Source organism: Uranotaenia lowii, chromosome 1 (assembly GCF_029784155.1).
Source record: "Uranotaenia lowii strain MFRU-FL chromosome 1, ASM2978415v1, whole genome shotgun sequence".
Lineage (NCBI taxonomy): Eukaryota > Metazoa > Arthropoda > Insecta > Diptera > Culicidae > Uranotaenia > Uranotaenia lowii.
The window spans coordinates 181,096,849-181,123,888 of NC_073691.1; the positions used below are offsets into that span (position 1 = coordinate 181,096,849).

Consider the following 27,040-nt stretch of genomic DNA (forward strand, 5'->3'; position numbering starts at 1 on the left):
TTTTTAATAAAATTTCTGCTGGCAAAATCTGGCAATATCGAAGTTAAAACATCAGGAGATTGAACTTAAAGTATAATCGATTAGTATAGATCGTAGGTTGCGAAGGGTATGTACAAGATTACTTTTTTAGGCTTTTGAAAAGAGTGAAAACCATAGTTTTTGTTTTAAAATTGTTGTTTTTTTTTTTTCACAGAAGCAGAATTTAGGCAAATCATTATATTTTATACAAATAACTAGCGAAAAATACTTTAATAAACCCTGGACCTTGCCACGAGCAGACATGGTATAGGATTTAAACGCTGGTATTTGTTTGAAATAGGGTATTTCATAAGTTTTGTCGTTCATCAGAAATCATCTGTCCCATAGCTTCGGAACCGGCTATACAGCTTACGAGCTGTGAAATTAGCAAAATTTTGTTGTTTGAGGTTAGGTTTGAATGGTCATTACCAGGCAACACTTTCTGCTTATCGGAGAACATCTTTTTTGGAAATTTCAGTGATCTACCATTAGTTTTTCGCTTTTTGAAAATTAAAAATGCTGGTATGAGACTTGATTTCCCTGATGACCCTTAGCCGAAGTTGCCGATCATATGCATCACTCCAATGCTTGATTTGAATTTTGTGGACGTTTTTGACAGTATTTGCATACTTTTCCACCACTCACACACAGTCATTCTTTGAATAATCAACGGTTTTGACAGCTATCAATTTGAAAATGATCGATTTTGTATGAAACTGTGCAAACATATTTTTTCCTTTTTCTCTTGTATCGTAAATATCTCAAAAACGCGTGAATTTTAAATTTTGAAAAAATAGGTCGGATAGTTATTTTTACAGGCAACAAAATGCTGTCAAAATTTTGAATATCCGATTACTAGTAAACGAGCTATTAGCAAAAGAAAGTGTCCCATTTCTAAAAGAACTAAGCTTTATGTGATTGAACTAAATAAGTTTTGATGCTCGCGTTGTTTGATTGTTAACTTAATTAATAAAGGAACGTTCGTTTTTAAGGAACGTGCTTAAAAATTTACTGACGAGTAGTGAAAGTCGTTTTTAATAATCAACTTTCAACACATAAGCCCTGTGATGATTAACGCAAAAAAACAAGGTGGCTTCTAACGATGGAGTGCGAAAATCGTGGCTCCAGAGAGTAATTGAAGCTGTCAGAAAAAGTGCGTTCTCGTAATCAGCCATTGGATGTGTAAAGCTATTCAACAAGAACTATCTTATGTGAATCTGAAAATATTGGAATATAAGCTTTAACATTTGTAGTAGTGGCTCCAGAGAGCGTCAATACTTGTGAGCGGCTTATTGGCATAAATCGAAGAGGCCAATAATCTCAAAACACGTCATAAATAGTATAATCAAAAGAAAATAAATCGTTTGTTAAGGTTCTACAAGAGATAACGAACTCACATTTGAACCCGGAAATCCTTGTTTCGGTTACCCAAACCTCACCGTTATCCATGCCATTGCACTCTTTTGATTATCTAGTTATCTTGTTATGGGTCCAGAAAAAGTAGATAACTTTTTTTTTTAAATGTCAACATTTTATTGGTAAATCTGAAGAATTTGGATCCAAGACAGGAGTATTGGATCGCTTATCTGGCTCGTTTGCTTTTTGAGTTTGGGTTTCTTCTTCGCAGAAAAAGAAAAACAGTCCAGTCAAATACTGCACTCCTTGTTTGGAAAATACATTTTTTCACAACTCTCTTTTGTTTTGATTTGACTTATGTCGTTTCTACTTCCTTTTTCAAATGTATGGTTACTGTGATAGATTGTACTTTCTTTTTTTCTGTCTGATATACTTTATTCTCAGACAACTTTGGTCATTTTACTAAAAATTTCTACGTTAAGTAAGAACTTTACTCACATGGAGGCACGCATGGTGTGTCTCCCATTTTTTGGGAAGTGAGGTATATTATATTGGTTTCTATTATATTTGGCTTTATGGTCGTTCCACCCTTTAGAAGGCCAAATGAACAGACTCTAGTGTCACCTTGTAGCTGATAGTTTTAGCAGACCTCTGACGTTAGAACGAGTATCGAAAATGGCGGATTCTAAGTAGAATTTATCAAATATTCGCACGATTTTACCTTATTCCTGATCTTTATTTTTTGCTTTCCATTTCACAGAGTGTGGTTCTACTGCAAGGCATGTCACGACGACATCAAAGACGAAACTCTCATCAAAAAGTGCAAGTGCAAAAACTGTAAGTTGATTCTGTTTCCAATCACATAATCTGTCCTTTTTAATAGTTAAAATTCTCAACTCGTGGGTATGAAAAAAAAAACACCGATAAAGCTCGTTGGGACGTTTCCGAAGTTTATCATCTTGTCTCCGAACATCACGGGATATAATAAAATGTAACATTTAGAAGAAATTGAAAAAAGCATCAGATTCCAAAAAAGCCGTCATTTGACGATGTTTCGCAGAATAATTTATAAACTAGTTATTAACTGGTTACTCAAACTCGTGATGTTCGGTTTAAGGAAGCTCGGCAATACACACCAAAACGTAAGAAAAGATTGCTCGATACTGACGTTTGCTTAAGACGTCAAAATTATTTCGCTCGCCGAAAAAAAAACAATCAGGGTTCAGGGTAAAACGTCATTCGGAAAACACACAAGACACACATCACGGTTAAAATAACACTACACGATGATCCCGATAGTAAAAGCGATACAACAAACTGGTTTTCCTAAGTTAACTTGCTCAGATGGATTGTTTCTAGAATCGATTGATTTCTAGAAAAAGTTTGAACTGTAGATTGTCCTTGTCTTAATTGAACCTATTCGAAGACAATGTTTGCTCATGAATAGGTTTGATGCGTGTTTCAATATATTAATCGTTTTCTCTCTTGTTTACCTCTTGCTATAACACACCTATACGAATCTTGCCGACGATGAATAAACGATGCCCGTTGAAATAAAAACAAATCTTGACATGGTTTGTTTTGGGTGCGACCGATAATAAAACAAACCATGTAACTCTTAAAACAAACTTGAAATACGGTTCAACTTCCGACTCTCCCTGACAAAAAAAATTAATCACTGTGAAAATCAATCACTGGATATACACTGCAAAAACCTCTCTGTAAAACTGTTACTCAATCGCAAACACAAACGAAATATCAAAAATAACCGTATTGCAAACTGTACAGTGACTGTACAAACCAGGACTAAAATAGGTGATCTAGGTAAAGCATTAGTACCAGTTTTTCCCTCTAACTTACCTATTTCTTTCTTCCTACTATTTTGTAACCTTAGTGTAACCACTTCTCAGAGATATCAGCCTCTTTCTCTATTAATAAATATTTATCCTCTATCGATTGTCTAGCGTTTCGTTTAGTTTTTCTATCTTTTTCAATTTTTTCCTTCTATTTTTTCTCCAACCGACAAGGAGAATTTGTTGATTGTTCTCTACTTTTTTGTTTTGTTTTGTATCTTTTGAGTTTGTTCTATACTTAACGATTTTTCAATTTTTAGTGCAACAATAGATTCAATCTTTCATCACTTTGAGAGAATAGTTTCGTTTCGTTCCATCTCGAATCAATCTTATTCAGTAGACTACTATACGATAACTTTTCTCAACTTGTTCACACTTAGTTCATTTGTACATACATGCGTAATTCTCGACATTAGCGTTCTTCACAGAGTTGACATGTTTACGTTTACTGTTTGTTTTCGTTTTGAAAGTTGATTTATTAATAAAAACAACAAATCGGCTTAACTCGGATGACGCGACCATTGAACGTTGGGTTTTGAAATAATATTGACACCGTTCACTTAACTTCGTAGTTCTTTGATACCTTAACTGTAAACTTTGAGCAGCATACCGCAGTAGTGTGTAGTATTTCACCCCAGAAATCATATGCAAGATATTTGTCAACAATGGGATAGGCAGCAGTCGGGTTATTCACTATCAAATCTGACTTGTTTCGGTGGTTTCAATAAGAAGGTTGTCTCAGAAAAACGTTCACCCCACCAAGACAGAGCAGCAAATTTTCGGAATAGGTACGCTGATACAGAAACGATCAATACAGTCAGTCGTTTTAGCTTAGATTGAAAACAAAGTCGATTGAGGAACAAAACTCGCTGTTCGAGGCACACATTCAACAGTCACATAACAGTCAACTTATCCCGTAGCATCGGTACCATTGTTTTTTTATTATATTTTTATCGTTATTTACAAATGTTTATGATCTGAAGGATAATTGAAAAATGACTTTGGTCAGTCTTCATTAAAAGTGAATGACAAAGAATAAAAATATATCAGTAATGAATTTTTTCACTTGTACTAGACATTTGCATGTTTCAAAGCAGCTGTAAAATAGCCAAAACAGTCATGAGTTGACTGCTAACGAAACATACCCAAGCAACCAAGAGTTTCATAAAGAGATACCATAGAAGCTTAATCAGTTTCGGCAGGTGTTCTTAGAGAATGCTGATCAGCCTAAAGTTTAAGTAGTTAAAGCTACTCTGAAGTTAATTTCAGTGGCTGAAGAGAATGCTATTCAGCCCCTGAAGGAACACATACAGTGTCGGACAATTGAATAGGACCACAGCTCAATCCAAAACAGAAAGTGACAAAACTTTGAGAAAAAAAAATCCATTTAAGTGTATCAAACATTTTACAAATTGTAAATTCCATTCTTCGAAGAAATTAAAATCATCCGTAGTTAAAACAATTGTCCTTTATTTAAAAATAACGCAACATAAAATAGGACCGCTTTAGAATTCATGGTAAAAAAAATTAAAAAAAAAAAGAAATTCATACCGTGATCGATTTGCAGGGTTAGTACTTGGTGGTATAACCCTTATTACGCATCACTTCTCGCACCCGGTTCGGCATCGACTCCACCAGCTTTTGGCACGTTCTCACCGGGATAGCGTACCACACCGCCTGGATTCTCTCCCACAGCTGCTGCTTGTTTTTTTGATTTTTCGGTGTATACCTTACGTTTAACTATTTCCCATAGGTTCTCTATGAAATTGAGATCAGGGGACTGTGCTGGCCACTCCATATCGTCTACCTTATTATCCTGAAACCACTTTTTAACCGTTTTAGCGGTATGTTTTGGGTCGTTGTCCTGCTGGAACTGCCACTTTAGGGGCATCTCCCACTCGGCGTGTGGCAGCATTACTTCCCGAAGTATCTGGGCGTAGAGATGCTGGTCCATAATCCGGTCGATCCAGTACAAGGGACCCACCCCGTACCAGGAAAAGCACCCCCACACCATGATGCTACCTCCTCCATGTTTGAATGTTTTATTTGTATACTGGGGCATACACGCACAGCCTTGTGGGCGATGGACCCAACTCTTTCCGTCCGAGCCGATGAGGTTCACTTTGGTCTCATCCGACCACAGCACATTTCTCCATAGTTTCTCCTTTTCCGGACCGACCCAATCGAAATGGTCCTTCGCATAATTCAGCCGCGCCTTCAAGTGCTTCGGCGTCAGCTTCGGCACCTTCCGGGGACTTTTTCCTCCTAGTCCCTTCTCCGCCAACCGTCGCTGAACCGTCCGGGAACTCACAGATAAGTTCAGCTCGTCTCTGATAAGCTTGGACGCTTTGAAAGGGTCCATTTACGAGGCCCGCTTAATTGCCGAATCGTCCTTCGGCGTCGTTTTGCGGAGGAGGCCGGTCAGTTCCCGTTTGCCGGTGCTGTGAAGCGCGTCTAAAACGAAAGTTTTCGACCTTCCTAAGTAGTCGGCAATCTCGCGTTGGCTTTTGCCAGCCTTGTGCAGATTCCGGATGATCGCTCGCTGGACCTCCGTGCAGTGATGTGCCCGACCCATGCCGACACGATGAACTGGTCTTATTTTATTACGCGACTTTTTTCACCCTCTGACTGTCTGGCTTTCTGGTCGAGTAGAACAAACGAGTTGCTTTGATTGCAACAAACGTGCAGTATACAAAGTTGGCATACTACAATAAGTGCTTGCCGCTAGGTGTCGCATATTATTATATTTGAATTAGCAGTTTAAAGGTGATTTGAATATTTTGCATTAGAGCGGTCCTATTCTATTGTCCGACACTGTAGAACCTTCTACGCGCCCAAGGAATATTGAAAGAAGGTAGTGCCGAGAGCCATATTAGATTCTTTTCGAGACGTCACCTATGCCAAGCTGTCGAAGGATTTGGTAGAACTCAAATTTCAAAGTTAAAAACATTAAAGAACTAATTTAAAATCCAATTTTATTCGGATTGTGTTGTAAGGCCACTAGTTGATTGTGCTATGAGGTTTCTTTGTGTTTAATAGACTGCAGTGTGTATTATTCTTGATTTTGTTATTGAATGCACTGTCATGCTCTATGTGAAACGAGCAAAATTAATAATTTTCCCCTTTCATAAGATCTGATTGGTAGTTTATGGCAGTGCACCTCATCGTCATGATTTGAATCTAACATGGTGTACCATATGAATTTCTAATTTATAACAATTAACCCCAATAAAACCATTGCAACCTTGGTTTACTAAATTCCAATAAAAGATTGTGGTTGGATTCGAAAAATACTATTTTTGGTTATTTTATTTTATCAACGATTCAAACCTAACTGATTTCAACATTTATAAGCAAAATTTTTGAACTAATTATCAAGTTTTGTCAATTTGAGTTAGGATACCTCAGCAACTTCAATCGTCTGAATTAAAGCAAAACAACTACTACATTCTACTTTTTGAGTATCAGTCTTGAAGAACAAGACCCAAGAATTCGAAAGTTATGTTTTGTCCTTTTGGTGGGGAAAATTTTGCAGCGCTTATCTGCCATGTCTAGCACAAACATAAAATTATTGAATTGATTCAATGCAATGAAAAAATGTCGCATTAAAGGTGGATTGATGTTTAGTTTTTAATGCTTATACCCTTCAGAAGGCGATGAAAGTTTCTGAGTAATTTTTACGTAATATGAGTACCCGTGTTTAAGTTTGTATGCGACTTTTGGCTGCTTGGGATACATACGATTATCCTTCGGATCATTAAATGAGATTAGACAGGGAGCTAGTGGCTGGCTCACACAAGGAAACACATGGAAGGAACACAAGCTAGCTATTGTAACCTCGATCTTAAAGGTGGAACATTCATTGAACACCACAATCAATAGATTAATTTATTCGAAGTGTTCTGTATATTGTAAATTTTCCGTTATTATTTATATTTTAATTTTCATTTTATTTAGAAAACTATTTCCGAAATCTTCTTATGCTTTCTATTATTCGATTGATGAATTTTGTGTCCCTATCATGTTTTTGAACAAATAGATCATTTCCACCCTTCAAGAAAAAACAACCATACTGCATGACACCAGCACGTGGTTTTCTGTCCCCCTTCCCCCTATGGCGCTCGCTCTCTTTCTCTTTTCATATCTTTCTCTGTCTACCTTCATATATTTCTCTGTTTCTGTCTCACGTCTCACTTTTGCCAAACACAGGCTCACTTCTGTTATCGATTGTACAGTTCCTGTTCGTACAAGTACCTCCTGCCTAAAGATAAGCTCCCTCTTTCCTCATCTGTTTTACCCGTGAAATAGCAGAGCAGGACCACGTTCTCCCTCTCTTTCTCTTTCTTCTATAAAAGTCTTATTAAAAAGGCAAATAATCCTTCATTTTAAACCCATTGAAATCAAACACCATTTCAATTGTCATTTTTGCATTTCTATCACAGAAAACGGATCGGATTTACACCATAACGTTATCCGTTATCTGTGGATTCACAGAAGAAATTGCTCTATTTAAGCGACATCGAATGAATCGAAACCGATTGATGACTAAATTTGGATATTTTTTTATCGGTAGTTTGTAGCAACTTTTTTTTAAACCATGTGAAATAAAATTGTCAAAAAATGTCAACAACTGTATATCAACTATGCCCCCTGCTAGAATCGAAAGTATCTTACTTGCTGGTGATAGGGATCGCGAAGAATTATGTATATCTGACTCAACAGAACCTGAGGAATAAAACTTGCTTAACGAACAAAGTTTTTTTTTGACATCATTTCATCGAAATTAAAATTTCTCAGCGGCACAGCTAGTACATTTTCCATATATACGTATCGGGAATCAGTATAGATGAACCCACCGATTTTTACAAGACTATATGTCCAGAGTTGAATTCGAGATTTGCTTTGTAAGGAACCGAAAATTAAACTAACTTCAGTGTTTAATGAAACAACTCAATTTGAGTCTCAACTTTTCTTTCTATTCTTTTTGATGAATGGAATTACAATACTGACTTCAGAAGCTAATTTTTTTAATAAGGAATCGAAAGATATGATTCCTGTAAATTTTCAGAAGGTTTAATCTGAAAAAATGGTTTCTTTTCTCAAAGTTATCTCGCAATCCGGTTCTATCATAATTTTTTTGTAACACTCCACAATTACGAAAACCTACGACTCCAGTAAAACTGCAGCTCAATTCCCGTAAAAAAAACTCTTACAACTAACACTAGAAACATCCCAAACTGTCAATTTCAACATACAACCAATATTGCTTCACATTTTATTCATTTTCGCATCAAAGGAACCCAACCATAACGAAAAAAAAACAACTGCAAAAAACAGCGGCTAGTCAACGAGATAATCTACTGTATCGTTTATTCTGTTGGATAACCTTTTAGTTTCTACTTTTTACCCTTGTTTTTCATTTCTATTCTCTTTTTTCTCAACGTTTTTGTGACCTTTCAGATGTTGGCATGATTATGATGCAGACAGGAATGGTAAAACAGGGCCTTAACTCCGCCTGTCACACTTACATCGACGGTACGATTTTATTTTACTCGATTTTAGCATCAAAACACGATTTTGAAAAACAAAAAAATCCAACCTCAAACCATAAACTACTACTGTTTTGATCTAAAATAACCTCTACCAAAAATTAAATTATCGATAAGTTACCAAAAACCAAAAGCGCTAATCGTTTATCTTTTCTAGCCAGTTTTTCCCCTTCAATCTGTCTCGAGTTTATCAACTTTCCTTCACACTTTCCCTTCTTTGTTGGTTTCGTTTAAATTTGGTTTCGTTTTCATTTCGATTCTGTGTTTTCGCACTCGTTTTTGGTTATGCGAAACAGAACTTGCGTTCATCGGATTTATTTTTTGCCAGATTCTGCTGTCCGTTTTCCTATATCGTCGTTGGTTACAAGTTTTCTTACTTACTGATTGAACGTTAGACTATGTTTATTACGTTATAAATAATGGAAATTCCAAATTGATAATATACATATATACATATCTATAAAATAACCCCTATTATATGCCACTGATTTGTTTGTTCTATTTGAACTTATATTGCCAGTTTATCCCCAAAGCTGTTTTGTTTAATTATTTGTTGTATCTGTTGAGTTATAAATTTAAAATAAACAACCGTATGATATGTACACATATAGCTATCTCACCGATAAAACTGCAAATCTATCCAAAACGCTAACAATTCCCCCTTCTTCTCTCCAAGTCCCCAAAAACAAACTCACAAAACGTGCACACCAACAACAAACTGCGGCAATTTATCAAAGGAGCCTGTATTAAAAATTCCCTGAAATAGTTGTTGACCATCCCTAGTTCTGATCATTGTGCGTTCTGTTGCAAGCTAATCCTAATCGTTTGATGTCTCACGAAACAAATTAACTCGCTTCAAGCAATTGGAACAAAGCGCGCAAGATCAGAAGGGATTCGGTTCCATCTTCGCCCTTTACAATGCTTGAATCCATTTCAAGCCCTGCTATCAGCAAAACAAATACTTTCCTCGAAACTATACTACTTATACCTACTCACGGAACTGGATGGTATCGCTAGAATTTTTCCAAAGCAATTCCAACATTCAAAGCACGCTCTCTACCGTGAAAGTGCACATTTTTCCCTGTCTGTCCTGGAAAGACTTCCCTATCAACTCTGCAATGTAACTCACAATGCGCTAGTAAAACACATTTGCTGCGATGGATGGCGGCCAATTCAGCTGATAATCAGCCATTGCGAGCCTAATCCATGCAGAGGAAGCTGTTTGTCGCAGCTGCATGTTATCTGTAGCGTTATCCAAATGCACTGAAAATTTCAAAAAAATAAAAATGTTATTGTGAAGTTTAGGATCTACCCTTATTCGGCTGATGAACGAAGTACTAGAAATTCCCATTAAGGTTGAAGAACGCTTGATGGAAACCGGATCTTTCAGATAAAACAACCTATCGGATAGACAATGCGCATCGGCGTTCTCTATTAACCTTGTACCATAAAGAGGAATTAATCGTAAGACAAACATTATTTGTCAACAGAGCTAACTTAGTTCACGTACTGCAAATAAATCGTCCAGTATTTTTCCTACTTATTTCGATTTTACCGAGATACGGAAACTGCAAGACTGTTCTTAATGAACTCTAAATTTCTGCGCTTTGTTCGTCAGTTCGTAGTTTGCACAATCCAAAAAAAAATCCAACTGTGAAATTGCAAAAAATTTTAAAGAAAATTTAAGAAGTTGTGCGTTGTTACTTGATGACTTCAACCATTCATCAATGAAAAAAAGTAATACCTAAAGTTATTGTTAAGTTCTGAACTAATAGATATATCTTTTGGCATTGAACGCAATGAGCCATAATTTTTATACACAATTCACTAAAAAAATGTCAGCAAACTTCAAGAAGTTCGACTGTCCGAGTGTATCGTATTCAGTGGATGCAGCAAACTTTGAGAAAGTGGATCGGATAAATTTTGGACTGATGCAATTTTGAAATTCGTCCATTTTAGCCGGGTGTTTTATCTGTGCCAAAAATCAATCAATCGATAAATGTGCTTGAACAAATGTATCACTCAGTCAGTATCGAAGAAAAAATCAAAGACCCAATTTCCCTTCCAACACTGTGAACTTCGACGCTACAATAAATCATGAAACAAGAATATCAACACAGCACTTAACAACAGCACACGAGGGTTATTTTTTTATTGGGATTATGTGTGTCAATAATAAAAACTTTTAAACAACTGAAGGCAAAACAAATTTGTGTGTATGTTCACATCTATTACTCCGAAGGATGATTTGTTTCTATTTTTCGTGTAGCAAACTGAGCTATCCCCGAAAAATTCATACCCATCCAATGGAATCAGAATAATATCATCGATCGGTTCGGAGGAAATAAAAATTTATTTCCAAAATTAGTATACCCGTCATTTTAAAGTACTTCGATTTCTACAGAAAACATTTCTCCGAATCGACCAGCCAGACATGTTTGCCCCTGACATTTATCATTCACAATCAATGTTCTTTTCTTCTTTTTTTTCTTTTCTGTGCTTGAAACCATCATTCAACCAAATGCCATACTACTCGCTCGTTTGCTTGATAACATCAATCCCTCCAACTGTCAACTTAAAATGTAAACAATCGACAATAAAACCCAATATTGTTGCCAAAATGACCAACCAAAAACTGAATCGATAATCCAAAATGGATTTCGTAATATTCTCACTTAATCACGCGAACGAAACTTCATAAACAGTGGCGACATTTCGAAAAGGGGTCCGTGCGATACAGATGGTTGGGCGTGCAAGTACGTATCAAACCTTATGCCGTAGTTTATAAAAAAACATGTTGAATCCAAACAACAACATGATTCAACATTACTTTTCGTTTCCATTGGTCCTTTTGAAGAAAAACAAAAATATATTAAAAATGAATCAATCGCCCTTCTCGTCGTTTTCGTCGTCATTTGTAAACGTTTCATTTCTGTTGATTTATGTTTTAAAAATCTAGTGAACCCAAAATTGAACCATCGATCCAATAGTTTGTCACATGTTTAGAATACGACCACATTACTTGTCAAATTTCGCCCTTTCAAACCACGTTCCCAAATTAGACCAATAGAATAGATCAGTCCTCGGCATTCCCATAACACCAAAATGTCCTCCTTCACCCTTCCTTCCATCCATCTCATTGGTCCGGTTTCAGTGTTGTTCCTCGTCGTTTAGTCTTTATTCTCATTTCGAGTGTGTTTGTGTGGCTTAGTGTGAATGTTTCGGGTACAAGTGGAAACGATTTTTACCTGTCGTATTCAGTAGCAATCAGTCCTAGAGTAGATAAGTTTGGACAGAAATTTAGATAGAATTGTGACCACTCATGCGGCGTTAGCCTGAAACACTATATAAAATAACCGGTTTTACCTATATCCCAAGAAATTTAATGGCAGGGACGACTATGTTTTTGTTTGTCAAAAGTCAAAAGTCAAAACATGAAGCATATTTTGTTGTCCTGTTCAATGATTTTGCCTTAAGGCCCCTGTACATTCAGGTATTTCCTGAGACGAAGGCTGGTACGCTTTGTTATTGTTTTTTTTTGTTTTGAATAATTATAACATCACAATTGATTTCTTTTTTGAACGTTGAGCATTAGAATTGTTTAATGATTCCGAAAGATTTTTTTTTTCTTCAAATTAAATATTCGTTTTCTGTCGAAATTTCGTATTTTTCATCTGTTTCAAACAGGATGAATCTAGAAATATTCATATGCTTATGCTTATGATACATACACAACCAGATCTCGTCAACAAAAATACTGTATCTATCTAAAAACTTGAAAGTTGCGCCTTAAAGTATGCAATGACTCTAGGGTAGAAGACAAACTTCTGGAATTCTCTTTGTCTGATACTTACAAACTGTGAAATGAGAACTAATATGACAAGAAATAGTCAACGGATTATCTTCGGATTTTATTAGATTTTTGCCTAGGTTCAGGTATCAAGTCTCCTTTAGTAAAGGATCAAGTCTCCCGTAACTTAAACAATATCACATTTTTTTTGGTCTCACGAAAATACTTCTAGCTCATCTACGAGTTCATATATCGTTCTAACTTTTGAAGCATATTAACTTGAAATTACACGCAGTCAGAAAATGCAAAAGACGGCGAGTTGCTAAATGTTCCCAAAAAGATATGATGAAAATAAAAAAGGGGATCAAGTATCCCCATCCTCCCTTACTATATATCAATATTCATGCTGGAAGCAAATTTCCTAAAATGTACTGTGCTTCTTGATGGTGACTCTTGAGAGTTCGTTCTTCTGTGGACGGAAATGAGTTTTTTTTGGCACAGAAATCCAAAACATTGCGGTGTAAATTGATAAATTGTAATTGTATCATATATGTTCTCAAAGTTTAATCAAACCACATGTTCGGATTTTTGTACATCATCATCTCTGGCCATTGAAGTTTGATATAGCGCATATACTCGCTCTTGACAATAAATATTGGAAGAACAGAGAAAAAAATTAGTACCATCACAGAAGGATCCGAAATTCGCTCATTTCCTCTAATCACCAAGCGAGCACATTACAGGAACAAAAATTTTATTTTTCTTTCCTGCTGCAATCAAGTTTGCCACTTTTCAGCCAAAAAGGAAAGCGTAGATAGATGCAACATCTTCCTGTATAAGGCAGTCAAGCGAATGCAACAATATTGTATCAACAACGAAGACACTCAATGGTGATCTGCAACATTCATAATTCTAGTTTTCGCTGATCATTGCTGAGCGCATCGTAGGTGAACTATTCACGAGCAGACTATCCGAGCTGTTTTTGTTTTCCTGATTGTCGTAGCAATCTTTGGTCAGAATTGCTTGTAGCTTTTAGCAGGGGAAGTATAAATTTTTTACCCCCAAACATTCCCACCTTACCCGGCGTCTACGATTGGTATATAAGCGATACATTTTGAGCAGTTCACTTCCGAATGTTTCACTGCTGAATAATACATAGAGACGATCGCGAGCGAATGCAACAAACGAAAAATTTCCCCTTCTAAGATCGCTGAGCAACTATGCATCAGACGGAAAATTCTGTTGTGAGTCGTCCATCAATTTGTGATTTGGGCAGAGCCTTCCCCTCATGCGTAAACAAGAAAACGGAAGGCCCGCTTTGATAATTTGAAAATGAAATGTCGCACAGCATTTCCTCGGTTCGTACAGCAAAGGCAGGGGCTAACCAACGCTGCCTGAGGGTGCTATGAGAAAAGTGTATAGATAGTAGCTATCGCGAACAAATTTCGGAACCTTGCCATCACAAAATCTTACACAATTAACTTTTCCAAAAGCTTTTGCTGGAGAAAGCTTTGAACATCGATATAATCAATCAGTTTGTGACTTTAAACACACATCCATGACTGACACAGTAACCCGAACAATTCAAATGTGTTGTCATAGCAACGAATTATAACGAGAAAAAAATTCCATATTATTCAAAAACTTACTTCTGATTTACCTCTAGCAAAGAAAATTGAATTACGCAAATTTTAAGCTTGGAACATGATTTATAAAATGAGCATACGAAAAAAAACTGTCAGGTTCCAAGGCGCAACATTATTTGGAGAATCCTTTTATTAGAATGACGATTTCATGCAAATTCGGATGCGCATCTACGCCTTTGCTTTAAAAACATAATAGTAATTTCAACACATCATTATAAATTAAATCCGCAAATGTTTCCAAAATTGTACTCCTTTGGGTGAAAAAGTAGGTTGCAATAGAAAAAAACTCCCCTGCGCTCCTTGCAGGAATGCAAGGGATCATCTCACGTCTCTTTATAAATCAATTAATGGTATTTAAGAATTTTCCAATTTTGAGAATTCTCAGGTAGAAACTCGCGAATTGAAACATCAATCAGTTCAGCATAAATGATTAAGAAGGATCATGGAACGAACTCACCAATTGTTGAAGTAGGAAGTGTGTTTCCTCTTGCAGCGCAACATTCAACGATGTCAACTGCTGAAGGTGGATGAAATCAACGAGTAATCGGGTCGGGCACATTCAACGAAACATACAACTATTGATCACTGTGCTTTATCCACTAATTCAAAAAAAAAATCACAATTTCACAATGACAAACTACCCAAACTTCAAAAAATTAATTTTTACGGAGCGAAAAAAACACGTGCGATACCAACAAGCCATCGCCTACTTCTTGACAAGGCGTTCCAGAATTATTGAGACAAAACTTGGGGTGTAAAATACCAACACAAAATGTTTCCTTCAATTTATTTTTTTTAATATAACTAATCGTTTATGATGTCATCATTTTATCGAATAGATTTTAATGTGAAAAACGAATCTTAACAACATTATTAAACAAATTTGAATGATCGAGTAGAAAAAATTACGATGATTTTATTTTTGAGTCTATTTGTGTCAAACTTTGACGAAAAACATAAAAAACATAACCCTCTTGTTGTGCTACAATTCTGAATTTTTGAAATCTAGAACGTCGACGCTGGAGGACGCTGCTTTTTAGAACAAGTTTTGCGTTAAGTACAATGTATTCACTAAGGCGACGTACCAAAGTGGTGGCTCAAATGGAAAATGGTATCCCCAAAATCAAATGTCAACGCATCGCTGACGCGACGTGACGCTCTACGGGCTATTGTGCGGCCGCCTTTACTTGCTTCTATGCTATCAGCTATTTCCTAGTTTTCAAAAGGAAAAGCTAATTGTTCATTGTTTACAAGTTTTTTGGCATACCCTGGTTCGCTGAATAACAACAATATTAAGAATGTTCAATGACCGCACAGTATCTCAATGAAAACGTGATTGAAGCCAACATCGAATGAAAGGCAAACGATTTGTGTCACAAATACGTTCTATTTTAAGGATTTTATTAGTTTTTACAGATACATCGTATTTGAAATTGGTAAAAAATATGAAATTTGTACGAAAATCGAATATTTAATTCAAAGCAAAAAATACTTCTCTTTCGGAGAATCATTGAACAAATCTTCAAAGTTCAAAATAGGAATATTCTTCTTCTGATTCTATTCGCCGACTCGGAACTGCCTAGCTCCTACAATGGTCCAGTTACAGAGACTTTTTGACCAATTTGTAATTTGACTCTGCTCCGTAGAGTTTACAATCTTACTCTGTAGAGATATTTTGCATTCTTTTCTACTCAGCAGAGTTTACAATTCTATTTTTTTCTTCGTGTGTTACAGTTTCGATGTATTTATGAGTTCATTTTAACGTCCGTGGTCTTACAAAATTTCCTTAACCTAAGTTGGAGGCGGCGGGATTTGATCCCTGGTCGTCTGATTACAAACCAGACACGCTAGTCATTAGGCTAAACGACCGCTCGGGCGCGCCCCTTCAAAATAGGAATCAACTGTGATCAGGGATGCCACGGGTTGAGGATAAAACAACAATTTTTAAAAAAAGGTCTGTGTATGTCTGTGCACAAGCTAAGACCATAAATTGGGCACCAAACATTGGTTTAGGCGATAAATGTGAGCGGGAGGGGGGGGTATGTGAAGGAATGCGCTTTTGCGTGTTAATAAATATTACAAAACACAGTTTTCTAATACGTATCATGCCGATATTACTAGTAAAATTAAGTTTTAAGGAATGATTGGTGATAAAATAATGCATACAAGCAAGATTTTTAATAGAATCTGGTACTTATGGATCATATGAATCACATGAATATTGCATCTAACCAATTTTGTAAAGTCTGTAAAATCTGTGTACTCAAAAATCAGGGCACCTGGCAATAAACACTGTGATGTTAAGCAACTTTGTGTTCAATAACAACAATATACAATATGTTTTTGGGCAGCAAAACCATTGAACAGGACAAGAAGAGGTTATGAAAAACACATGTTTCATGACCAAAAAAAATCCAATTTAAATTTCAAATTCGTCAAATGAATGCCAGGTATTCGTATTGAAATTTCCTTCCAAGCTCAATAACGTTACCTATCTAAGAATAGAGCTTTTCGGTAATATTAAAAATCTAATAATACATGAAACAACTTTACAGTAGCTAAAAAATTAGGTAGCAAAAATCCTAAATTAAAAAAAAATCAAATAAGTAAAATTCTATGTCCCAATATTAAACCTTTCTCCGTATAATGACGATAGCTCCACATAATCCCGTCTCTTAACAATATTCGAAAACTTTTAATAAAATTAGAAGGTAGTTGTCAAAATTAGTTTTCGGAAATATATTTCATTAAATAGACTAGCTTCCAGTTGACCAATGTGTATGTATTTTGAATGTTTGTGGTGAGTCAATTTTTTTTGGGTGTTGTCATTCCTGTCGAAATAAAACTCATTGTTTTCGTATTGTCGTTGTTTACATCATCTACACACTAATCCTTTTTCAGACACCCTTTTCGGTCATTGAATCTATCTTGTACCTTATTTTATTAAATATAAATTCTATAACTTTCAAATTATGCTTAGATAGCAAATCGTGTATTTTATTTTCAATGTGTTAGTTGGTTCCAAACACAAACAGAAATTGACTCTGGATGACATGATAGAATCAGTGATGTTGAGTCCATTTTGAAATGTCATCTTCCTTCCCAAATGTTCATTTCATCAAATCATCCCGAACTTATTTTCTATGGCATTTTTCAGTGTATATGATTTTCAAAGTTTAATTTTTGTTTCCTTTGTATCACTCCTTCCTGGTCAAGTGTATCTTCTAATATATCTTTCCTTACTTTTCACATCAAACACACGCGAACGATTATATTTGACATACTTGGAACTTGGTTTGAAACAATAAAAAATCAAAACAATCTCATATTTTCCTATCATAAACAATAACGAACACTCGAAAAACAAATCAATATTTAAAACGCCTGTTAATAGCCGAAGAACTCCTACACTCTCCACGTAAGTGTAATTCTTTATGTAGCAATTTATCCAGCGCGATCTAGAATAATTGCTATCAAATCCAAATCAATACGTTAGACTAGATTAATGTTTATATTTATATCACAGAAATGACAAACACGCCTTATACAAAACTGTATATCAAAAGTGCAACCAAGTGAAACGATGCGGTAAAAAAAATACCGAACATGTCGTGTGAATATTATCATCAATTAATTGGGTTTTCCGTGGCAACACAAAAATTTCCGAAATATATACGCACATTGCGGCACCTGTTGCTTCCAAATGACTGCAATTCGAAGTGTACAAACGAATATTTGTTCAAAACGCTTTCAAACAACGAATACCTACTGTAAAGCAGTTGAAATCCCTCATCGCAAAAAAAACATTAATATCATCAACAATCACTCATTTCACTCATATCTTTTAAAAAAAAAAAAAGAACCATAAATACAAAAATGAAACAGGCTTCCCAAATGTAACAAACAAATCAGGCATTCAATATGCATCGTTGCCGTCTTATTTAAAGTATATGCAGCAGCTCTGCAACAGTTTCGGCTATTCACTCGTGAAAGTTTTTGTACTACTTTCGGGAAGCCTGGGATCAATTTGCTTTCGAAAACAAAAGTACAAGTAAAAAATCTCTTTTTTTGTTTTTTTCTGCTGAAAACATTGTTTTCAAACATTCAAAACTTAAGAAAATTTTAAAATTTGAATCATTAGTTTAGATTTCTCAAAAATGAATCTCAACCTTTTACTCTTGATGTGTCACCCTAAAAATTACGAACTACTTTTGTTTTCGATTCAATCAGCGTCAATATAATCATTCACCAAATGGAAGCACACTACAAACTAAAACTTTTCTTGTAACATTTCGATAACAAATACCTACTCAAACACGCGCACTTGCTCAAACACAAACATACCACCAAGCGCTGTGCTACTGGGTCAATCGATTAACATACTTAAATGTAATCTGTTAAGAACGTGTAACTATTAATGCAAGTTTTATCTTTGAAAAACATGTTTACACTGGGAGCGGGTTAAATTATACGCAAATTAGGATAAAAAATAAAATAAAAAGAATGTTTGAAGCACTGCTTTCCATTTGATGCACTGCCGAATTTTAATTGCTGTCCTCAATTTTTTTCATGGAAATATCAATAGATGAAAATTCATTGTTCTGTTGGATTTCTCATGTTTCAAAAGATCTCGTTGAAAAACTTCTAAAAAAATTTACCAACTTATTTTTCTCCTTCTTTTATGATCTGAGGAGAGATAAAAAAAATTAATATGAAGATTAGGGTGGCAGCCAAAAGGGTCATATCGAATTTCGCAAACCGATCATAGACATTTTGAAGATTGGCTCGAAAAACTAATGTATGTATGTATGCATGTATGGTTCCCCCATCGGTAGCAAGGTCCAGCCTATGTCTATGTGGCTTGGCCTTCGAATTGCTTCTCAGGCTTCCACGGCCGATGGTTCGTCGAGGGAAGGCATCCAACCTTCAGAGACCTACAATGGTTGGCAATCCACTCCGCTTGCAATAGTCTCTTAAGATTAACCCCAGATGCATTCCCTCTGAAAAATATAATTATTTAGACAATGAAACACATCTTACCTGTCGGCAACTTATGGGATTCGAACCCAAAAGTTTTTCTTGCCGATACCGGGAATCGAACCCAGTACGCCTGGGTTACCAGACTCGCGCCATCCTATCCACTAGACCACATCAGCGCTTAAGATTGGCTCGAAAAACTAATATGTACAACATTTCAGCTCAATCGGACTTGATTTGGGACTGCCTCAAGGCGCTAAAAGTTTCGGTTTTTTTACCCTTAAAAATCACCCAAGCGAGGGACCAAAGGAAATCGGAAAAATCAGAATTTCAATTTTGATTCTAAATGACTTAAAAATGCATGAAAAGTCGAGATCTCGAAAACTTTTTTTTTTTTTTTTAAAGAAATCGACTTTCTGAAATTTTAGAAGAAGTATTCTTGATTTTACACCACTGTTCTTCGACTGTTCCGTTCAGCGTTGCCAGATCTACGGATTTAAAGCACTTCTACGGATCACACAGGGGAAAACGATACAAAAAGGTGATCAAAATTGTTGACGCCAAAACGAAGCGTTTTAGTGTCTTCGGGGCATTTTACTTACATTACAAGCACTTTAAAATGAATTTTTGATAAAAGTGATTAAATCACCTAGTAGTGAGTTAGAAAAAATATTTTTTTTTTGTAATTTTCATTTCATGTCTTCATCAAGTTTCTAGATTGTAACAAGTGTAGTAATTTTTGCTGAAGACGTCAACATCGTAGAAGCTAACCATAAACAGTTAGAAGGGTTCAAAAATAAAAAAAAAACTAAGAAAAAATATTATAATCGGACAGATTTAACGTTAATAAAAAACTATAGTTTCCAACGTTAAACCGTTTTCTTTGAAGCTTTATGATTGATTTAAGCTAGTGATTTTCACGTGATTTTTGAAATTTTGAAGTCAATTTTTGACAAAAATAAATTTGAACTTTTTCGAGATAACACCAGTTTTCCACGTTTTATGCATTTTCAAGTTATTTGGAATTAAAATTAAAATTTCGATTTCCCGATTTATTTTGGGCCCTCCATTATTGATTTTTGTGGATCAAAAACCGAAACTTTAAGCGCTTTGAGGCACCCCTTAATCAAGTCCGATCGAGCTGAAATTTTGCGCAGGTCAGTTTTTTGGGCCAATCTACATAATGTCTAGGGTCGGTTTGCGAAATTCGACCATGAAATTTTTCCCATACATCCTTTGCCACCCTAATGTGGATAAAACATTTCGATTTCAGAAGAAGAACAAAAAAAAACATCTAATCGTACTCAAGTTGAAATTACAATGCAACGTTTAGCTATTCAATCGAGTCGTTCCTTTTGACTGAACTGAATCACAAGGCAATCATTTACCCATAATTGAATTTTTTATATTTGTTTCATCATTATTCTTGGATTGAGAACGGCTCGAATGTTTACTTTATCCTTAGTGCACTGTTAATTGGACGTTCAAAATTATTTTTAATTTTCTCGGAATCCTCAAACGATAAAAATATCGATCATTCAAGCTTACGTAGAGTAATGACATCGAACCTTCCAATAAAATCTAATGATTTTGCTAATTTTTTCTGTTGTCATTTGTTTCACTTTTTCAATGTTCCTTATATCCAACACGAAAACAAACTCATTAAACCTATCGAATTCATTAGCTTTATCAAAGTTTGGTTTAAGGTTAAAAAAATCTTGACATTGGTGAAGCCAAGTGCAATTTTGTGAGATAGTTACGCTCAAACCTCAGCATGTTTTGCTTCTTAGATCGTTGAAACCATAAAAAATCATTGTTCAACGATAGGCGCATCAGATAATAAAAGTTGTAAGCTTCAGAGCGCAGCCGTCATTTGATTTTCAGTCCTCTTTCCATGTATATTTGTATATTTCTGGTTCTAATGGCATGTTCATATAAAACACTTCAAACTTTTTATCAAACAAATCAAAGTGACAAAACCGACGTTAGTGATTTGAAACAATAAACAGAAATCAGGAAATAAATTTCATAATTTGCTGAACAACGATTTGGATATTCAGTTACGGCAAACGCGTCATTTCGCACCAAATTGGCTTCTTCACTCAAAATTCAGCTTTCACTCCAATCATGAGTTTCCAATATTTCAACGCCATTGGCATAAGATGTGAACGCCAGAACGGCGATGATTCGATTTGAGACCGCCGGTATTAACCTCTCAGCGCGACCGTATTGCGTATGACTGAAGGAAACAGAATGAGAAAAAAAAACATTTCTTTGTTTCAAATCACCGGAAAACAACCACGGCCAAGCTGCCCGACTGTAAGCAGTTGTGCGTGTTTAAGCTTCCCTTTATAAAACAATACTGGACTATGACAATTAACCCTCGTTCTCCATCTGGCTCTGACAGTACAGTGGAGAAGCTGTCGGATGGACAAGATGAAGATAGGGAACAGTTGTGAGTTCATATTTCAATAACTGACGGATTTTTTTATTTATTTATTTTTTCTGGAATTTCTGTTTAGTTTCCAGAAATTTCTCAATATGATGATGGATTCATTTTTCCACTATTTTTTTCACTGACTGAATCTTCGAATCAATGCCAACCTAAACTCTGAATCCGGTTTCTTAATTCTGACACAATATTCTTATTTGATTTCCTGATTCCTGTTTGTCAACTTGAATTGGAATTTCAAACATAGAAGCGTAAAATTTTTCATAGTTTGCGAAAACCTCATAAACACTTGAAATCACGAAATTTGCAGTATTTTATTTTTTGGGGGTTAGGTAGAATGAAAAATGTGTTTCAAATTACAAATTAGGTTATATTTTTTTTGTTATTCCCAAAAAAATCACTTCAAAATTTAAAACCAAACCAAACCAATATGAAAAACTATATCCCACACACATATGGCAAATATCAAATCAATTTGAAAGCTATTGTACACCATGAAGCAGAAAATTGCGATCAGAAAAGTATCCTCAAACTATAATCCAAGGTTGGGTAGTTCCTTTAGAGGTTAAGTTCGCCATACATCAGTTCTTGTTCCAAAATTGTTCATTTAAACAGCTGAAATTTCACTGCTGACCGCTTTTTGCAACCACGCGTGCGCTTTCCGTTTGTTGAGATAGAGAAATAACAATTACTGTTTGGTTAGTTTTTTTCTCAATCACACAGCTTGCAACAAACTAATCCGCCATTTCCAAGTTTTTGAAGTAGTCTTAGTTCGCTTCCCCTTTGTCCATTTTGTTCTCATTAAATCTTTGCTTTTAACGCTTTTTTCATAAGTTTGCTTTTACTTTTTTTCTTTTCCACCAAACATACTGTAGTTTTTTCCTCCCTATATTTGCCGATAGTGTTATAGTTTTGATCTGTCCCTCCTCTCTCTTTCTCTTTCTCTCTCTTTCCTATTACCTTTTGAGCAAACGAAGCGCTTTGCGCCCAAATATTTAAAATGAAATTTTTCTAGAACCCTTTTTGTGTGAATTTTGCAGACGACGGTCATCACCCGGCACCCACATTTACCCCGCCGGAACTTCCGAAACGGGTGCACGTCCGGGGCATTTCATCCGGTAAAGATATCCAGAACTATAAAACTTTACTTTTGCTTTTCGATTCATTTTTATTTTCGACTTTTTTTGTGATAATTGCCAACAATAAATTCAAGCACCGCATCGTTGATTTTATCGTGTCCTTATTTTTCCTGGGAAACACCTCAATGTTTCTTCATATGAATGCAACCGAAAAAAAAACTATGTATTTAAAAAAACATGCGCGCGATGCAAGCTCTGTTCTGTCGTCCCTTTTGTTTTTTTTTTTTGTAATGATTATCATCGTTTATTTTGATTTTAAAATTTTAGTTCACGAAAGCACACTGCCGGCTGCAAAATGTGAAATTAGATCATCGTAATCACCATTTCGTTTGGTTTTTGTATATAATTGACTGTACCATCGATAATAAGAGATAATTTAAGCAAATTATTTGTTTTTTAATGCCCGTTTGCAGCAATCAACTGGCCGTGGAATTGGTCAATAACATACTGAGACTAAATATTAATTGATAGACATTTAAGAACAGTGCAGTGTATTAAAATGTATTGTTAAAAATCAAAAAGAACAGAAAAGTATAAAAATAAATTTTAAAATATACAATACATATAAACATACAAGCATACAAGACAATAATGTACCTAAACGAACGAAAATGATACAAATCGGATGATGAACCAAAAAAGCCAAATCAGAAAATATTAATAAGATATTAATACATTAAGATTCAGAATTTAAAATCAGAATCAAGAATAAGCATTCCTGAAGACATACAGAATCAATATTCGGAATTAGAATTTCAGTTTAGAACTTAGAATCAGAAAAACATTATCACATTTTCAAAGGTGACTGAAAGTATTGGAGAAATATGAGATATTAAAGACAAAAAGCAATATAAGCCTTCAATGTCATAAATTTACAACGGCTCATCGACGGTTCTTGAACCCGCAATTTTCGCTTCAGTTCGACGGCGCGTTAGCCAATTACACCACGGAGAACGTGACTATATAGGCTCCAGCATGCGTACATGTCGAGCTCCATCATCCGACTGCTGGGTCTTCTATCGATACACTCCATGTATATCTCGATAGAAACAACAACAAAGACCAGTGTTTCCAAACATACCGATTTTCCGATATTTATACCGATTTTTGACCAAGAATCGGTACATACGGAAGATCGATTTTTGGCAAAACATACCGATTTCATACCGATTTTTGAAATATTCTTTCAGACAGATTTTTCTTTTCAAATTTTAACTAAAACAACCGTTTTTTCATTTTTTAAAATTTCGAAACAAAGTAATCTTAGTGCCTCTATTAGCCAGCAAGCCTTAGTGTGGTCGATACCATCTTTATCTGCTACAGCAACTGTTTTGAGATCAAATCTTCATCATAGAATTACATGGTAGATTAGGGATTATAGTAGGGGAGAATGAGGATACTTGATCCCTGGGGATAATGTATTCGAAACCGGAATATCTCACAAATGTCAAATGTTCTAGAAAAATGTGCCTAAGAGAACAAAACAACAATGCTGTTCTATCAACAAATTTTGAAAATTTTATTTTTTGAGTTTTGAACTTTGGTTAAAAATTTTAACAAAATGTGACTGGAAGATCTTTTTTTATTTCTCAATGTTTTAAGAAAATGTTTTGATAAATATATGTTTGATTTAATTGATCCCTAGCGTCCAAAAAGATATTTTTTTAATTCAGAAGTGATCGTGATCATTGGTTATCAAGAAATTACTAATATTTGTTCAATAACAATAATACAAATATTCATACCGATGTTTGTAAATTTCATACCGAATACCGAATTATTTGGGCCTGAAAATACCGATTTTAATGTGGGATCACTGACAGAGAGATCAATAGTGGAACAAGAACACATGCGAGATATACATGGAGTGTATCGATAGAAGATTCAGCAGTCGACCGATAAGGGATGGACAAAACGGCTCATTTCAATGAGCGGCTCAGAGCCGGTTTATTTGAGCGGCTCGAAATCAATCGTGTCTCGCAGCTCGATCGGCATGTATAAAAATTTAATTTATCAGATCACAAATAACATAAACTGAAGAGCGAAAAACAGCAGCGTTAGTTCTCTCGAACCAAATGAACTGTGGTTGAAAAAAGGGCCACGACACGGCTCGAAAAAGAGTCGCGACTCGCCTCTCAATTCTGGTTAATAAACTGAACGGCAAGAACAGAGTAAGGAGAGCCATTCGATTCGATCGAATGAACGGCTCACCTGCTATTCTCAGCTCGGTTCCTGTTCGAATGGTGGCTCTTTTTTGAACCACGGTTCATTTGGTTCGAGAGCACGAACGGCTTTCTGCTGTTTTCCGCTCTTCAGTTTGTGTGGCATGTTTAGTGATGGGAGAGCAACCAGGAGCTGCTTATTTTTACCAGCTCTTGAAAAGAACTAACGAATCATGACCAGGGAAGCAAATCGAGCAGATCTGATAATGATAACTGGTTTATCACTTGTGTAATAGCGATAAATATGAGGACGTGATGACTTCTTATCCCTTTCCAATGCCGATCAAGATAACTCGTCCGAAATTATTTTCTATAGGTCAGTTCTAGTTCTGAGAATGTTTTCCGACAAAACTGGAAGCGACCGAAAGAACAAAACAGAGAGTGTTTTACGTTATTCTGACTCTCCGCGGCCTTAACTCCATGCGAAATAGTGAAAAAAAATTTCTTTTCCGGGAGCGAGAACTTATCCTTAACGTTACAAGAGATGATAAATTTGAATCGGAATACACAACTCATCGAGAGCAAAATTGAAGTTGATGAGCGCTAGTATAGTGTCCTTGCGGATGAAAATCTCTCTCACGGTTGTTTCGATCGGTAAATTCTATCGGAGGATAACGATTTTTGGATTCCCTGACCATGACTCGCTAAATCCACGGTTCTTTTGATTCGAAAGAACGAACCACTCTCCAGTCTCGCTCTTGAGCAGCGGTTAAGTTTTCAACCAGTGCACAGTGATCTATAACGGGAATTTAGCTAGACAAAATATACTATAAGACTATAAGATTTAGACAAAATGTGTCTTCAGTAAAGATGCGCTTTAATAATACAGTATCAGACACTAGTACGTGTCATTTTATGTATGATTTTGACAAACAAACTTTTTCAATTAAAAATACAGAGTAAAATTGTGTTCCATAAAGTTGCAGCCAATAGCTTTTAAAGCAACTTTGTCGAAGACATCACATTCATATGACGATTGGGAATCGCGCTGATCGTAGCCTAGAGGATAGCGTCTTTGTCTTCTAAGCCAACGATCATGAGATCGAATCCCGGTTGTGAAAACACCTGGCACACTAAGTATGATGAAGGTTGACGGTTTTAGCATTCCAGCGCCTCAATGAGGCAGCACATGTACGTAGATGGATCTTTTCAAGGGAACTTGGAGATCCTACCTAGATGTGTGTGCTCTAGTGCTACTGGTAAACAACTGCAACTTCAATCTTTAGTGAAGGGGTATCACATAGCTTAGCAAAGTTTAAATAGTAACGCGGGATATATCACAATAGATCAGGCCTCTTTTCCCAACAGAAAATAACGTGTGTCAACAAAACAGTTTTCAAGCTCTAGCTCTATTAATTGAATTTAGACGCAAGTGGTGTCTTCTAAGCACTTTTCTCAAATTAAAATGCGCACATTTTCTTTTCAGACAGCAATTGTCTATCTTGAAGCATTCGTGAGTTATTAGGCTTTTTCTATGAAAAACGAATATCAGTCTATTATCCCAGGAATTATTCCAGAAACGTTTTTTTTTGTTTATTTCCAATACAAAATATCTCATCAGACTGACCTTCAAAGTAGAGCCCTCTAATTTTTCGTGGAAAAGTCGCATTTTCACAATAGTAAAAAAACAATAGTAAAATAAGCGATTCAGTCCCATTTGTTTACATTTCGGTCAAATTTATTAAAATATTGTTAAGTTTAGTTTCAAAAAAGGCTATTTTCCTTAGAAATACATTGCAACCATGATTATAACAGTGTAAACTTGAAGAGTTGACTCAAACTAGTTTTCAAATGCCAGCGGCTATAACATAGTGAATACAACTCAAGTCTGCTATGCCAAATGGTTATGAGATCGAATCTGCGCCACGGTTCGTTCGTTCTTTTTGAAGAATCTGTTCGAATGAACGGCTCTTGAGCGCTCGCGCATCACTACCGGACCGATGGAGCTCGACATGTATGTATGCTGGAGCCTATTTCGTCACGTTCACCTTGGTGTAATTGGCTAACGCGCCGTTGTACTGCAGCGCAAATTGCGAGT

The 27,040-nt window shown here is 35.8% G+C and overlaps 1 protein-coding gene across 1 annotated transcript in view; it reads left to right on the top strand.

The window, feature by feature from the left end:
* LOC129739076 (calcium-activated potassium channel slowpoke) overlaps positions 1-27,040 on the top strand; it is a 191,324-nt gene that overhangs the window by 142,537 nt on the left and 21,747 nt on the right. The window contains exons 14-17 of the mRNA XM_055730463.1: positions 2,135-2,211; positions 3,163-3,198; positions 8,688-8,762; positions 22,682-22,759. Of these exons, the coding sequence (XP_055586438.1) occupies positions 2,135-2,211; positions 3,163-3,198; positions 8,688-8,762; positions 22,682-22,759 (266 nt within the window). The remainder of the gene's footprint in view (positions 1-2,134; positions 2,212-3,162; positions 3,199-8,687; positions 8,763-22,681; positions 22,760-27,040) is intronic.